The sequence below is a fragment of the Rhizophagus irregularis genome, chromosome 20 (assembly GCF_026210795.1).
Source record: "Rhizophagus irregularis chromosome 20, complete sequence".
Taxonomy (NCBI): Eukaryota; Fungi; Glomeromycota; class Glomeromycetes; order Glomerales; family Glomeraceae; genus Rhizophagus; species Rhizophagus irregularis.
Genome location: NC_089448.1, coordinates 320,922 through 338,474, shown reverse-complemented (window position 1 = coordinate 338,474; position 17,553 = coordinate 320,922). Strand labels below are relative to the sequence as shown.

Here is a 17,553-nt window from a genome sequence, read left to right as displayed (position 1 = left end):
TGAAAATAAAATTAAATTACATAACAGATTAACTAAAGATAAAATTAAAAGAATTTAAGCTAAAATAGAATTCTAATAAATAAGCTATATGGACAATAGACAATTTGTCTTTGCTTTTTTTATTGTGGTATATAAAGATATCAATTACAAAATAGATAGCAGAAACCTTTAAAAAGATTAGAAGTATAACAATAATTGCTATAAAAAGCATTTTTTTTACTCATTACAAACTGTTTTTAAATTTGTATCCTTTTTTTGATTTTTTCACATATTAGTAATTTATTTTTTAATATTTATTAAAACAATAATTAAAATTATAAATTTATTCAAATTATAAAATTTATCTTCTGACAAAAGAACTATTAGTAAAACAAATTCCTAAAAAAATTCCAATGAAATAATTCTTAAAAAAATTCTCTAACAAATTTATTAAACAAAACCATACTACCCTAATACTTATTAAAAAAAATAAAAGCCTGGTTAAAATTTTTTAAAAAGGATTGACTAGAAAACTTATAATCATATGCATTAGTATTAATGTTGTCTATTTTAAGCATAAAGAAAATATGCATTATATAGTGACCAATGTATGATGATGTACAGTAATGTATAATAATATGCAATACATTTTATAAATATACAATTAACAAAAACCTATTTACATTCCTCAAAAAAAGTATTTAGAAATTAGAATTACAAAAAAAAATGCAAAAAAATAAAAAACTGGTGATTAGGGCTTCTTCAAATTTTATAAATTTGTTATTAAATATACAAAGTTACAAACTTTATGTGTATAAAATTTCAACCTTCTATCTTGAAAAAAAATTTGTTAAAAATTTAAGCTATGAAAAATATTAAATTTTTATAAAGCATTCAATTTGCCAGTTTATTAAAAATTGAATAATTAAAATTTTGATTTATACTATCAATTTTATTAAAAAAAGTTTAACACTTTATTATTTGATAGTTATTGAAAATATCATGATGATCAACATTTATATTTAGTTTTAATCAATAATTTTCAAAATAAATAAAAAAAAAATTATTAATTTAAGTTTAATATATTAAAATTAATCATGATGATCAACATTTATATTTAGTTTTAATCAATAATTTTCAAAATAAATAAATAAAAAAAATATTAATTTAAGTTTAATATATTTAAATTTATCTTAATTTTAAAAATTTAAATTTTGAGTCAATTTTAATTTTAATTTAATAAAAAACTAGCAAAACAAATTTTTCAATAAATTAACCCTTTATGTTTATAGTTTTTTTAATAAAAATATAGGCAGATTGACAATATTTAAGTAAGTATTTAAGTATTTTTTAAAATTTTAACAAATTTGCAAAATTTAAAGGTATTCTAATTATGATTCTTTATTTTTTGCATTTTTTATAGTTCTGATTACTTTTTTTAAGAACTGTATATATGAATAATATTACTATACTAATAATATTATTACTTATTTTTATTTTATTGTAGCTTTCACGTTTTACAATGAATAAGAAATGTAAATAAATAATAAAAAATTAAAAATAATAATAATAAATTTGAGAAAAAAATTAATAAATGATAAAAAAAAAAAGGCCTAAGGAGGGGGTCTGGGGGGTCTTCAGACCCCAGAAAAAAATTTTTTTGTGTTAAAATTTTTTATATGTTTTTGAGCGAAATTTTATTAAAAATAAAAATATTTTAATTAATAAAAAATGCGAAAATAGTGATAAGGTAAATCAATGATATAGACACTAATATTATAGCTATTTCAGTAATTCATTCATGCATTTACATTTTGATAAACATTTATTTAGAGATAATTTAGAGTACTGGTCAAATTATATTTTTTTAATGTAATATTAAAAAAAAAAATGATTACTCCCAAAGATGAAGAACAACAAAAATCACATTCCAAAGATAAAAAATAACAAGATTAAAAAGTAATTATGTCTAAAAGGTAAAAGAACAATAAAATTCACATGCTTAAATTCTGTAGTCCTACAAACATTAGCTAACTTTTCATTCAAAAACAAAAAAACATTTTGGTATATACCTTTTAAATGTAGAAATACATATATAGAAATGTTCAAATATAAAATAAAATGTTATTTGACATTCTATTAAAAGAAGCAACAAAAAAAAATATTTTAGTCTAAATTCTTTCAAAATGTCAATATTGCTTCTAAAGAAATACCTAAAATCTAGAAAAAAAGAAACATTAGCAATATTTTGTTAAAATAATCATTTAAAAAGCTGTACAAATGTCTACAAAAAATTTACCATGTTTGCAGATTGGAATATGGAGTAAATAATTTTACACCTGTAATAAAAATAGTTTACTAATTTTAGTATCATCTCAAATAAATCTAATAAATCTGGGACAAGTTTATTGTCTGATATCTAATTAAACATGTTTTTTCAATACTAAAAATATAAAAATAGTCTCAAATGTTTATTGAGTTAAACGCGTTTTTCAATATTAAAATAGTAAACTGTTTTTAGTATTATCTCATTATTGAATTAAACGCGTTTTTTCAATATTAAAATAGTAAACTATTTTTAGTAGTATCTTAAATGTTTATTGAGTTAAACGCGTTTTTCAATACTAAAATAGTAAACTATTTTTAGTATTATCTCAAACGTTTATTGAGTTAAACGCGTTTTTCAATATTAAAATAGTAAACTATTTTTAGTATTATCTTAAATGTTTATTGAGTTAAACGCGTTTTTCAATACTAAAATAGTAAACGTTTATTGAGTTAAACGCGTTTTTACAATACTAAAATAGTAAACTATTTTTAGTATTATCTTAAATGTTTATTGAGTTAAACGCGTTTTTCAATACTAAAAATAGCAAACTATTTTTATCACAGGTGCGTAATGCTTCAGAATATGTATCATTTTGTGAAACATTTAAGAATATAAAATAAACATCACGTCTATTTTTTTTTGCTCTATTTGACCATAAACATCACGTCTATTTTTTTTTGCTCTATTTGACCATAAACATCACGTCTATTTTTTTTGCTCTATGCTCTATTTGATTAAAAGTTCAAAATAAAAGCTAAACTGGTAAGCTTTATATTTTGTATTGTGGATATGCATTATATACATAAAACCAAAAATTTTTAAAAGGAAATACTATGACCTTATTTTTTCTTAAGAGTATTATAAGCAAGTCTGTATTATTGATAACAAAAATATGGCAGAAATATTTACCTTAAGTGAAGATGACATAACTCAAATTAGCAAGGCATTATCACTAATTTGGAGAAGAACTAAATATCGGTTACGTAATGTTACTATAACAGATAATATTGCAAATATTTCTTATGGTAAACGTATTGACAGGATAACAGTTAACCTTGAAGATTCCAATTATATTATAACCGATCAGGTTCATATAATTAATATTTTAATTATATATATTGTAATTTTTTAATAAAAGTATTAAATGGTAATCATTTTAATAATTTAACTTCTAGGATTCTGAAAAAAATTGCGATGTTGAGCATGTAAAGAAAATAGATCAATTGCAAGTAAGGTTTACATATATAATAAACCTTGTTTATTAACGTTAATTTAAGCAGCTTATCTTTATAATTTAATTTTATATTAGGAAAAGTTGCTAATTGCCGAAAAAACTTATGAAAAATTAAAAATAAAAAATAAGCAACTTAATGATGAGTTAAATTCATTGCAAATTTATAATCATAATCTTGAGGTAAATGTAAATGCATATTAGATTTAGTTTTTACGTTTTAAAGATTAATTCAATTTAATGAAATTCTTAATTGCAAATAGAAAAAAATCAATAAGTTCAGAAGAAAATCCGACCAAATTAATATGTCAAAAAGCTCTTCAACAATAGTTTCTAGTTCAGATAGTGAAGATGAGGATAATACTTCACTACAAAGAAATAATGACCATATTAATATACTTGTAAATGATTTACATCAAATGGGATTTACGATAGAAAGCAATCCAGATGATGTTTGGGAGTCACTAAATAAACGTTGTCATGAAAAATTTGGTTTTGAAGAACTTATTAAAGAATCAACTGATATAGAAGAATTACGATGGGCAGAAAAAACATTACCTTCTTATACAATTTGGGATAAATTTAATCAATATTATTTACTTGTTGAACTTTGGATTAATAAAGTTAATATAACTCTTATGAAAAAAAGGAAGAAGGTAAGAATTTCAAGTAGCAATAATATTTATTTATATGGCTTATATTAATTTATTTGTTTTATTAAAATATATTGATATTATAAATTTACCATAATTAATCAATCTATATTCTTATATTAAAAAAGGTCGTAATATGGTAGTTGAAAATTTTGAGAAAAAAGTTATTGCTAGCAAAGGTAAATGACATTAAAATATTGATAATTCTAAATTTATTTTAATTTTTATAATTTGATTGAATTTTTTAAATTAAATAACAGAATCACAAGAAAGTGAAAAGAAAAAAAAATATTCTAATTTTGGAAAAAGTCTAAATAGTTTGGTAGTAAAAACCATTGAGAACAAGACTTTAGTAGAAATTAAAGACTACCAAATTCGCACAAATTTTAACCAGGCTTTAAAAGTTATGACTTCAGAACCAATTCAAATTACAGATGAAGAGTCTGCTAAGGAAAGAATTACGCAATGGGTCGATCAAAAAAATCATTCTAAACAAGTTGAGCTTGCTACTAAAGCTTATAAGCTTTATCATCGAATGTCACTTGTTTATATTTACAATGATTTACATATCATTTCAGTGGAAAAACATCCAAATGATGAGAGAGAACAAAGAAGATTTGAACGAAACTTTATGTGCACCCAATTAGGTATTCATACTAGAACTGAACGGCGACAAAAGAAAAGTGCTTTTAGAATATATAAATTAATTAATATTGGGATTACGCTTGATCAGTTAGTAAATACTGGTCTTAACATTTCAAATTTTGAAGTTACAGATTATTATTACGATATATTTTTGACTGATTTAAAACTAGGAACGATCAAAAATTTATTTCAAAATCCTAATATGCAAGATAATATGGATCTAGATACGGAAGATAGTGAAAGTAACGAAAGCAATGTTGCAAATTAAAGTAGTTAGACATTATTATTTACTTTTTTACATGTACTTTCTCTTTTTGTTTTATTCTATCTTGTTATTAAATAAAATCAATAAAATTTGGTGGATTTACTATGAGATAATACAATAAATTTGTTTAGATTGTAAATTTACATTAAGATATATAATTTTTTGAAATAACGTTTTATCACCTGACTGATCGGCAAATATATATATGTTATATTATGACGCATTGTTACGCGTTATTCTTGGCTTCGTTCATTGAGATGGAAAATAATAACTTTGACTTAGATTCTGACTTAAGTGGTAAATATTTATAAAATACAAGAATATATGCTAACAAAGAATAGAAAAATAGAATAAAAAAACTAAAATATATTTTTGGCTAAACAGTATAATGGGTTGATATACTAGATTTTATTAAATGCAAATTTTATAAATTTAATTTAATAAAATATTTTATTTAGTAATTTTTTTTAAAAAAGGAATAAATACTAATAATTTAACAATTTATAGTTTCAGAATTAAATGTAGAAGCATTTGCAAAAATTAAAAATTTGCAGCAACAGCATGATTCTGAAATTGAATTATTAGCTAATGAACTTAATGTGCATTCATATTTTATAAAGGTAGGCAAACTTAATAATGTTTAATCCTTAAAAATTTGATATTTAAAATGCTCATTTTATATTAGAGTGTAATGAAAGATTATAGAGAACCTGCTATTAGAAAACAAAGAAAAATCAGTGGATTTAATATTTGGCAATCTAATTGGTGGGCAACACATGGAAAAGGTGTGTATATATAAACTGATTTATATTACTTAAAATTTAAATTTCAATGTTTTAACAATTTTACTTTATTTTAAAGGCTTAAATATTAAAGATAAAGGGTCCCAAAAACTCTGTGCAGATGCATGGAATGCATTAAATAATGATACACGTAAATATTATGAAGAAGAAGCTAAAAATGCTGCAAATTTACGTGTTAAAGAGCAAAACTCATTTATTACAAATGCAAAATCACGAAAAACACAACTAAATAATGGAATTCAAGATATCCGAAAAATGGTAAATTAATATTATCTTGGTAGTATCTATCTAATTTTGTAATAATAATAAATTACAACTTGTAGTTTCGAACTTTACATGTTACTTGTGGCATGGAGTTTATTACATTGGCTGTATCCAATTATGATGAGCTTAGAAGTCATTGGTTTGGATCAAATATTGGTGAAGAATTTTATCAGACTTATAGCAACTTAAGTGATGCAATCATTCCATTTCGTTGTTTCTCTATTTTAAAAAAAAAAGGTATATAATGTTCATATATTATTATATATTACATTTGATTTTTTAACAACAACCTGTATGTATTTATTCTGTATATAAGAAAATGAAGGAGTAATCAAATCTGTTGCTGAAACTAAGTCATCTGAAATTTTGCCAGATGAATCTGAAACTGGACATACTTTTAATCTATCTGCTATCAATATTTCAAAACCTAATAGCATTGAAACAAGAAATAAAGTAAGATTTATTTTGCGGCAAAAGTTTGGTAAGTATTCAATTAATTTTAATTCAAGTTTAATTTAAAAATAACATTTACTGTAATTATATTATAGAACAAGATGTAAAAGGTAATAATATACCATATAAAAGATGGAAAACACAAACTTCATATAAAGTTATAGGATGGCCATTAGATGTTGAATTTCAGGATTATTCTAATCTTAAAGAAGAAGAAAGAATTAAAGTTCTGGATTCACTTTATAACATTAGATTTGAACAAAATGAATAGGATATTGGTGAACTAATTAGTGCAATAAGAATAATAATATTAATCAATAATAAATAAAATACTCAACAAGTTTAATTCATGTAATCAAATCTGTTGCTATATTATAATTTAATCAATACATTTGAATTAATTAATTTTTCATTAATAAACAGATGAAAAGAAATAATAATCTTAAAGATTGATTAAATAATCATAAAATTGATTTCCGCATTTCTTACATTACAGGTTGTTTATAAGAACAAATTTTTTTGCATTTATAAAGTCTTATTTTATGTAATATTTAGAGCTTTTCATATATATATGTGTATATATATGTGATATGTCCATTAAATCCCAGTAAATAGTTTTTGTATAAATTTATACCAAACGGGCTCATTGGCTCGAAATTAGCTCAAATTTATGCAAAAAATAATCCAAATTTAAGCCAAATTATATATGGATGAGCCCATTTGGTACAAATTAATACAAAAACTATTTACTGGGAATAATATTAATACATTTTAACATTTTAAATAATGAAATAAAAGTTAATTTTAAATTACCACTATACAAAAAATATGAATCATGAGGACATAAAAAAATGTCTCAAATTTACTAATGTCCTAAAATTTACAAGGACAACAATGTCATCAGCCCTATAAAAAAGGTTTGTGCTAAATTTGTGCCAAATGGGCTAATCATGCAATATTTATTCGAAATTTGTACTAAAAATTATATAAAATTCAAACAAATTCTAAATAAATATCATATGATTAACCCATTTGGCACAAATAAAGCACAAAATTTTTTTATAGGGCAAGACTACAAGGACAATAATGTCCTCAAATTATGAGGATAACAATATCATTAAAATTACGAGGACAAAAATGTCCTCAACTTATGAGGACAGCAATACCATCAAAATTACGAGTACAAAAATGTCTGTAAAATTATAAGGACAATAATATCCTTAAATTTACGAGGGCAACAATATCATCAAAATTATGAGGACAAAAATGTCCTCAAATTATGAGGACAGCAATATAATTAAAATTACAAGAACAAAAATGGTCTCAAATTTACAAGCTCAAATTACAAGTATAACAATATCATCAAACTATGAGGTCAAAAATGTCCTCGAAATTATGAGGACAAAAATATTCTCAAATTATAGGGACAATAATGTTCTCAAATTACAAGAACAAAAATGTTTTCAAATTATAAGGACAAAAATGTCCTCAAATTTATAAGGATATAGTGTCCTCAAAATTTACAAGAACAATCAAAATTATGAGAATAGCAATATCATCAAAATTACGAGAATCACAATTTCAAAATTTCTCAAAATTTACAAGAATAACAATGTCCTCAAGATTACAAGGACAAACATGTCCTCAAAATTTACAAGGACAACAATGTCCTCAAAATCTACAAGGACAGCAATGTCCTCAAGATTACAAGGACAAACATGTCCTCAAAATCTACAAGGACAGCAATGTCCTCAAGATTACAAGGACAAACATGTCCTCAAAATCTACAAGGACAGCAATGTCCTCAAGATTACAAGGACAAACATGTCCTCAAAATTTACAAGGACAACAATGCCCTCAACATTACAAGGACAAACATGTCCTCAAAATTTACAAGGACAGCAATGTCTTCAAGATTACAAGGACAAACATGTCCTCAAAATCTACAAGGACAGCAATGTCCTCAAGATTACAAGGACAAACATGTCCTCAAAATTTACAAGGACAACAATGTCCTCAAGATTACAAGGACAAACATGTCCTCAAAATTTACAAGGACAACAATGTCCTTCAAGATTATGAGGACAAACATGTCCTCAAAATTTACAAGGACAGAAATGTCCTCAAGATTATTACGAGGACAAAAATGTCCTCAACATTACAATTTACAAGGACAAACATGTCCTCAAAATTTACAAAAACAGCAATGTCCTCAAAATTTACAAGGACAGCAATATCCTCAAGATTACAAGGACAAACATGTCCTCAAAATTTACAAGGACAACAATGTCCTTCAAGATTATGAGGACAAACATGTCCTCAAAATTTACAAAAACAGCAATGTCCTCAAAATTTACAAGGACAGCAATATCCTCAAGATTACAAGGACAAACATGTCCTCAAAATTTACAAGGACAGAAATGTCCTCAAGATTATTACGAGGACAAAAATGTCCTCAACATTACAAGGACAAACATGTCCTCAAAATTTATTAAGACAATTATGTCCTTAAGTTACGAGGATAAAATGTCTACACTTATAAGGTCACATGATCACTGCTTAGTATTGGCCAATAAAAACCGTGGTTTCCATGGAGGATATAACCTATGCATTTGAGACACGATGGATAAGGTTATATCCTTTGCCGATCAGGCGAATGGGGTGGGAATTTCGTTGATCTTCCCATTTGGGTAGTTTTTTTTTTTGTGTATCCGATTTTTACGCCTTTTACTTAAAGAATTATTTTTCTTTGTTTGACAAATTTGAAACATTACTTTCACATTTATTTTAAAGAAAAAATTTTTTTTTTTTTACAATTAAATATTTCAATATTGCGTAAAATTATAATTGAAGATACAAACTAATTATATAAGATTATTTTAATAAAGAATGTCCAAACTCAATAAAGACATTCTTTTCTTAATATTTGAAGAATTACAAGATGACTCAAAATCCCTCTTTTCATGTTTAATGGTCAATAGACTTTGGTGTGAAAATGCGATTCCAATATTATGGAAAAATCCTTGGAGTTATAACGATATTAATTATAATAATAAAAATTATTTATTTACAATCGTTGCTTCCTATTTATCTTATGATGTTAAAGAATCTCTAATGAGACAAGGAATCCGACTGCCGCCATTTTCATACCAAACACTTTTGTTTGATTATTTATCATTCTGTAGAAGTATTAATACAGATACTACGAAATCTATAACTTCTATTGGAACATCTTTAGCTCATGGGCAATATCTTTTGGAACACGAATTTTATTATCTCTTTATGAAAAAATTTCCAGAGCTAAAATATTTGGATATGAAATCAATTAGACATCAAATATTTCATTATCCAGATGCTATGCTTCGTTTTGAATCACTTTGTGAATTAAAATGTGACACATCAATAGATTCTTCATATTTTTATGGATTAGCACAGCTATGTCAATATATACAGAAACTCATAATTGCTAATGTAAAAGTAAGCGATTATCATGGGATTGTTGAACTAATTGGAGTTCAGAAAAATTTAAAGTATTTTGAATGGAGAGATGTTGGGTATTATTCATATACTCCTGGAACGGACCATTACAAAGAGATTCTTTTTTCATTAGAAAAAAGTGCAAATACTATCATTCATTTAAATATTTTCTTTGAATTTATTAGTCGCTCATCACCAAAGGTATTCCCAAAATTTCATAAAATAAAATCATTGATAGCAAATTTTGAGTCCTTTGATAAAGAACAATTAAAAAAGTGTGTATATCGTGATCTTGAAATATTTATGATAGATTATGGTAATTTAGTAGCAGCTTCTATTATAATTGAAAATAGTGGAGGACATTTAAAGAAAATCTTGTTAGAACCTTATGAAATTGAATATTTTGAAGATAACTTCAATGAAGATTCTCTTACTTTTATACGTAATATTCCTAAATTTTGTCCTTCAATTGAATGTTTATCACTTATATTTCCACCATCGAATGAACATCTAGCTGAACTTGAAAAATTACTAAAAACTTGTCATAATTTGAAATCATTATTATTAATTATGTTTTATACAGACTATGAAGAATTAACTCATGAGGAAATTTTAGAAAATGGAGAAAATTTATTAAAAATTTTAATTAGTTCTACGCCGATCAATATAAGGGAATTTAGATTTTGTGGTGACCATTTTGAATTCCCTTTGGGAACTTTGGAGAAATTCTTAGAAACATGGAAAGGTTGTGCAATTTCCATACTTACAACCGAACCTATTTATGAAGAAGGTGATTACGTAAAATTGATTGATAAATATAAAAATAATGGAGTGATCAAAGATTTTAGAAGTGATACTTATACAAATGTAGTAAGGACCTTAAGATATGAATGACATCTTAATAGTGTCAACATTTTAGAATTAATATATTTTTGTATATATAAACACTATATTAAGTCTAAGAATTAATAAATGAATTTAACCTTAAAAATTTTACTTGATAAACGTACATTACACTTTGTTGGTTTAAAGTTCTTGTATTTAAGCTCACCACTTAGCAGAATCATTTTCGCTCTTTTATTTTTAATCACTTTATCATAATAAAAAAAATATATCAATTTCAAATGGAGATCCTAATTGAATAATGGAGTTGGATAAAAAATTATTAATAAATTTGTAAAGATAATTAACAAGTTTATATTTTTACCTTTAAGTTAAAGTACTATTATATTATATAAATGTGATGTTACATTTGACAATTTTAATTAACGAAATTTAGGCCGGTATTATTAATAAGCACAAACATTATTCAACCATTACTATGATTGCACAGAATAATTTAATTAAATCAGAGTTTGGTTCCGTCGTTTATTATATAAGCAAATTGTTTTTTTCTTTTTTTTTTAAAAAAAAATATCAAATGAAATATAAAATATCCTATTATTATAATTATGAAGATTAATATTAAAGTAGTTCATTATTAAAGAATGTCCAACTCAATAAAGATATTCTTTAAAGAATTATAAAACAACCTCTTTTCACGTCTAAAAGTCAATAGATTTTGGTCTGAAATATTGGGATCAGATTGTGAAAAATTTTCTTATTATACGCATAATTGACACCTGATATTAAAAATCCTGCAAAAATATGCAAATAAAACTTCAGACAATGATTTATTTTATCATGCTTCTAATATCAATAATATTTTTCAAAATAATTTTTCAGACCTAAGAAAATTTCCTTCAATTAACGCTAATACTGTATTACAGCCAAATAAGTGCATAAATATAATTCCACTATCTAGTACTAACAATGTCATGTGCTATAGCATGTCGGTAGCACATGATGCAGATGATACAAACATTAGCTAAATCAAGTATTTGGCGTAAAATTTGCTTATTGTGAAACGTTACTTGTCATTCACATTTATTTAGAATGTAATTTTGTCAAACCAAAAAATTTTTTTTTCTTACAACTAAATATTTCCAATATTACGAAAATTATAATTGAAGATACAATCATACAAACCAATTATAAAAAATTATTCTTATAAAGAATGTCCCAACTCAATAAAGATATTCTTTTCTTAATATTTGAAGAATTACAAGATGATTCAAAATCCCTCTTTTCATGTCTAATGGTCAATAGACTTTGGTGTGAAATTGTAATACCAATTTTATGGAGAAATCCTTGGTGTTATGATATTAATTATAGTAATAAAAGTTATTTATTTATAGTTATTGCTTCTTATTTATCTGATGATATTAAAAAATCCATAGCAAAACTAGGAATCCAATTACCATCATTTACACATCAATCACTCTTATTTGATTATTTATCTTTTTGTAGAAGTATTAATGTATATACTATAAGAATTATAACTTTTATTGGATCTTTTTTAGCTCATGATCAATTTCTATTACAGCAAGAATTTTATTATCTCTTTATGAAGAAATTTCCAGAATTAAAGTATTTAGATATGAGATCAATAAGACATCAAATATTTTATTTTCCAGAAGCTAGCCTTCGTTTTGAATCACTTTGTGAATTAAAATGTGATACGTCAATAGATTCTTCATATTTTTATGGATTGGCACAGCTATGTCAATATATACAGGAACTCATCATTATTAATGTTGATCCAACTAATCTTCATGGGGTTGTTAAATTAATTGAAGTTCAGAAAAATTTAAAGTATTTTGAATGGAAGGATGATCATAGTATGTTTGATATAGTACATGCTTCTGGTCCAGATCAAGATTTTTATAATGAGGTTCTTTTTGCACTAGAAAAAAATTCAAATAATATTACCCATTTAAATTTTTACTTTATATTTATTATTTATTCATCACTAAAGGTATTCCCAAAATTTTATAGACTGAAAACATTGATGACCAGTTTTGATTCCTATGATGAAGAACAATTAAAATTGTGTACATATCGTGATCTTGAGATATTTAAAATGAATAATTGCAATTTAAAAGCAGCTTCTATTATAATTGAAAATAGTGGAGGACATTTAAAGAAAATCTTGATAGAACCTTATGAACTTATAGAGTTTATAGATAGCTTCAGTAAAAATTCTTTTGATTTCATACGTAATATTCATAAATTTTGTCCTTTAATTGAATTTTTATCTCTTATATTTTTCCCGTTGGATATGTATTTTGCTGAACTTGAAAAATTATTGAAAACTTGTCATAATTTGAAGTCATTGCTATTATTTAGTATGCCTTATGGAGTATTATCTCGTAAGGAAATTTTAGATTATGGAGAAAATTTATTGGAAGTACTAATTATTTCAACACCAATCAATTTAAAGGAACTTAGATTTTGTGGTAATTTTGAATTCTCTTTGGAAACCTTAGAGGAATTCTTAGAAAGATGGGAAGGTAGTACACTTTCCATACTTATATCCAATGATACTTGTGAAGGAGAAGATTATAAAAAACTGATTAATAAATATAAAGACAGTAAAGTAATCAAAGATTTTAGACGCGAATCTTATGAGAATGTAATAGATATGGATTTTAAATTATGAATAAAATCTTAATTATAGCATAAAATAATAATAATAATTATAATTACATTTTAAAAGACCTTTGGTTAACTAAACTAAGTCAGGTTAAGAAACATTTATCAATAAAAAACATAATCTAAAACAATCCATAATATTTTTTTTAAAAAATTTTATTTAAAAAAAATAATCCTTTTTTTAGTTAAAACAGATGGTAAAGGAAATTTGTGGGCTTAAATCCAGTAAGCCAATTTTTAATTATAATTCAACCCTATATTAAAGCAAGCAGATAAACTAAATTTTCTTTTATTAATAAAATGATTTTTTTTTAGTATTTTATTAACAATTTCTTTTTTTTTTTTGAGATATTAGACCTGAACATCACATAATACAAATCCGGATTTTAGTAATTCCATAAAAATTAATAATATTAAATGATTTTAAAAAGCTTTTTGATATTCCCACTATAGAGAATTAATAATATATTGGTATGAATAAAATATAACTTAAATTGAAAAAAATAAACATATCATACTTCATTTAATAATTCATTGACTTATGCATTATATATAGTACTAAATCTTCCATTATCAAGATATTCAACATTTTTAATTTATTAAAAGAAATCCATTTTAATTTTTTTTTTTAAAAAAATAAATTTATCTTCCATTTCTTCCAAATCTACAAATTTAAATAAATAAAACCAGAATAAAGTTTATATAAATCTTATATTAAAATTTTTTTTAAAAAAATAATACAAATACTTACCAAATTTGATCGCCAGAAAAAGAAAGGAATGCACGCACGATCAACTAACAAGTAGTAATCCCAGACTGGAACCAAACTGATTCATCTCTAAAAAAATATACTATAGATGTCGGTGAGATGATTCTATTAGTAACATTAATGCTAATTAATCAAAGATGCTAATCTAATTCTGAATGTCTGTAATTTTATTAAATTAATTCAAAACTACGAAATTACCAGTTACGGTGCTTAAACAGTCACATGAAATTTCGTAATTAAAAGACTGCGGCATCATGTGCCATATCACATGACGTGATGAAATTTCGCCAAATCAAATGTTTGGCGTAATATTGTTTGTTTTTGTGAAACATTACTTGAGCATCATTCCGTCATTTCATTACACAAATTCATTGCTTTTTTAAATTTGTGCGCAATCAAATATTTTAAGAATAATCTTTAAGCCATAAGAAATTGTTTTAACAAAGAATGTCCAAACTCAATAAAGATATTCTTTTTTTAATATTTGAAGAATTACAAGATGATCCAAAATCTCTCTTTTCATGTCTAATGGTCAATAGACTTTGGTGTGAAAATGCGATTCCAATTTTATGGAAGAATCCTTGGTGCTATAACGATATTAATTATAATAATAAAAATTATTTATTTATAATTATTGCATCCTATTTACCTGATAATATTAAAGAATCCATATCAAAGCTAGGAATTCAATTACCATCATTTTCATATCAATCACTTTTATTTGATTATTTATCTTTTTGTAGAAGTATTAATATAAATACTATAAATACTATAATTTGTATTGGATCACCTTTAACCTATAATCAGTTTCTTTTACAACGAGAATTTTATGATCTCTTTACGAAGAAATTTCTAGAATTAAAGTATTTGGATTTGAAATCTATTAAACATCAAATATTTTATTTTCCAGAGGCTAGTAGATTTCGTTTTGAATCACTTTGCGAATTAAAATGTGACACGTCAACAGAATCTTCATTCTTTTATGGCTTAGCACATTTTTCTCAATATATACAGAGACTCATCATTGATAATAATATATTTTCAAAAGTTGATTTTGGAATTACTAAATTAATTGAAGTTCAGAAAAATTTAAAGTATTTTGAATGGAACGATATCTCTACCAATTCTAATGTTAGAAAAAATCCTTATAAAGAAATTCTTCTTGCATTAGGAAAAAAGGCAGATAATATCAACCACCTAAAATTATTCTTCATGTATCCTGATTGTACATTGCAAAAGGTATTTCCAAATTTTCATAAATTAAAAACGTTGATAATCAACCGTTTTAATGATTTTAATGAGGATCAATTAAGAATGTGTGTTTATCGTGATCTTGAGATTTTATATATAAATCATTATGAATTAAAAGCAGCTTCTATTATAATTGAAAATAGTGGAGAACATCTAAAGAAAATTTATATCGACCAAAATTATAATCATAGATTCCATCATGATAACTTTGAAGAGTACTCTCTCATTCTTATTCGTAAAATTTATAAAAATTGTTCTTCAATTGAGTACTTGTGTCTTCCATATTATCCATCAATGGATCATTTCATTGAAATTGAAAAATTACTGAAAGTTTGTCAAAATTTGAAGACATTATTAATATATAAAATTATGAATGAAATAGAAACTGAAGGAAAACTTTTAAATAATGGAGAAGAATTATTAAAAATATTAATTAAATCAACACCAACTAATCTAAGAGAAATTGTATTTCTTTATGATTTTAATTTTTCTTTGGAAGTCTTGGAAAAATTCTTAGGAAAATGGAAAGGTCATGCACTTTCTATACTTACAATTACTAACCCTGCTTATAAAGCAGAAAATTATGTGAAATTGATTAATAAATATAAAAATGATGGAGTAATTAAAGATTTTAGACACGAATCTTATAAAAATGCAGTAAATATAGTAAAAATTAACTTTAAAATATGAATACTATGTTACCACAATTTACAATGTTAACATTTTAATTGTTAATTAAATATTTTATCAAAAATAATTATTTTATAGTAATGTATTTCATTTTAAAGTATTTAATAAAAAACATTTTGTAATAAATAGAAATGATCATAAGTTTATATCGTTAGAAATTTTTTACTTAATAAACGGTATGGTTATGGTTTATGAACTTTTAACACCATCCTTCAATTATTCAATAAAGCTTTTTTCCTTGAAATTAAGTCCAGGATTGGGTTACGGCACGATTTTTTCAACATCCATCTTCCTAACCTTTTCTGGTAATTTCTCGACATGACAATTTCCCGAAATCAAATTACAAAAATGATTTGCAAAAATACTTGATTTTACTGCAAAAAATAAAAATAAAAATAAAAATAAATAATAAATTAATGATCATATGAAAACTTTTCAATCAATTCTTTATGGAATAATATTACGGCTAAAAATTTCATGAAATTTATTATAAATTATTTACAGTTTAGGAATATTATTGTCAAATTAATATAAATTTGAAATATTATAAATATAGCTAGACAATTTTTTTTATTTCACATGATATTCTTAGCTAAAACGATTGAATCACGTGATATTGAGATATTTCTCGATAAATACTTCTCATTTTTATCACCTAATCATCACTTAGTGCGACCATATATTATTTCATACAATATATATATGACGTCATTTATAACATATACACGTTAAATTTTCAATAAAATGTATACAAATTGTGATCATTTCTTATATTTTAATAGTTTTGTCTGTTTTATTCATGCTTCTATTGCTTTTATTCATTTATTTATCATTCGTTTATTGTTTGCTCATTTATTTCTTTATTCATTGATTTGTTTGTTTATTATTAATGATTTCTCAATTTTTTACACATAAAAAAAAAAGTATTAAGAATACTAATTAAAATAATAAATATTGAAAAAATAAAGTATAGGAAAAATTAAAAATCATATGAAATGAGGTGGGTCACCATGGTGACAAGGTCGCCAAATAATAATAGCCTTATATTATTATTTTGATAATTTATATCTCATAGTAATTGGAAAAGTTATAAAAATGATTTATTTAAATTACAAACTAAGAAACTTGTAAAAAATTTACTACTCTAGTCTTAGTGTTTAAATAATTCTAAGTATAATAAAAAAAGTGAAAAGCTAAAAAAAAAATGAAT

At 24.0% G+C, this 17,553-nt stretch overlaps 6 protein-coding genes across 6 annotated transcripts; all 6 read left to right on the top strand.

The window, feature by feature from the left end:
• Positions 1-3,200: 3,200 nt before the first annotated feature.
• On the top strand, positions 3,201-5,105 carry OCT59_012712 (uncharacterized protein; the record flags this gene model as incomplete). The annotated part of the gene is made up of 6 exons (XM_066140304.1): positions 3,201-3,395; positions 3,484-3,537; positions 3,618-3,722; positions 3,803-4,208; positions 4,321-4,371; positions 4,453-5,105. The coding sequence occupies 6 exons, from the start codon at positions 3,201-3,203 to the stop codon at positions 5,103-5,105; spliced, it is 1,464 nt and encodes a 487-aa protein (XP_066001191.1).
• Positions 5,106-5,359: 254 nt separating this feature from the next.
• Positions 5,360-6,893, top strand: OCT59_012711 (uncharacterized protein; the record flags this gene model as incomplete). Its single annotated transcript, XM_066140303.1, has 7 exons — positions 5,360-5,399; positions 5,610-5,722; positions 5,788-5,887; positions 5,964-6,163; positions 6,229-6,406; positions 6,486-6,650; positions 6,718-6,893. The coding sequence occupies 7 exons, from the start codon at positions 5,360-5,362 to the stop codon at positions 6,891-6,893; spliced, it is 972 nt and encodes a 323-aa protein (XP_066001190.1).
• Positions 6,894-8,962: 2,069 nt separating this feature from the next.
• On the top strand, positions 8,963-9,238 carry OCT59_012710 (uncharacterized protein; the record flags this gene model as incomplete). The annotated part of the gene is made up of 1 exon (XM_066140302.1): positions 8,963-9,238. The coding sequence occupies one exon, from the start codon at positions 8,963-8,965 to the stop codon at positions 9,236-9,238; it is 276 nt and encodes a 91-aa protein (XP_066001189.1).
• A 225-nt stretch (positions 9,239-9,463) lies between these two features.
• On the top strand, positions 9,464-10,993 carry OCT59_012709 (uncharacterized protein; the record flags this gene model as incomplete). Its single annotated transcript, XM_066140301.1, has 1 exon — positions 9,464-10,993. Exon 1 carries the CDS (start codon positions 9,512-9,514, stop codon positions 10,991-10,993), a length of 1,482 nt encoding a protein of 493 aa, XP_066001188.1. The 5' UTR covers positions 9,464-9,511.
• A 1,162-nt stretch (positions 10,994-12,155) lies between these two features.
• Positions 12,156-13,640, top strand: OCT59_012708 (uncharacterized protein; the record flags this gene model as incomplete). The annotated part of the gene is made up of 1 exon (XM_066140300.1): positions 12,156-13,640. The coding sequence occupies one exon, from the start codon at positions 12,156-12,158 to the stop codon at positions 13,638-13,640; it is 1,485 nt and encodes a 494-aa protein (XP_066001187.1).
• A 1,209-nt stretch (positions 13,641-14,849) lies between these two features.
• OCT59_012707 (uncharacterized protein) lies at positions 14,850-16,343 on the top strand (the record flags this gene model as incomplete). Its single annotated transcript, XM_066140298.1, has 1 exon — positions 14,850-16,343. One exon carries the CDS (start codon positions 14,850-14,852, stop codon positions 16,341-16,343), a length of 1,494 nt encoding a protein of 497 aa, XP_066001186.1.
• Between the last annotated feature and the right edge of the window lie 1,210 nt (positions 16,344-17,553).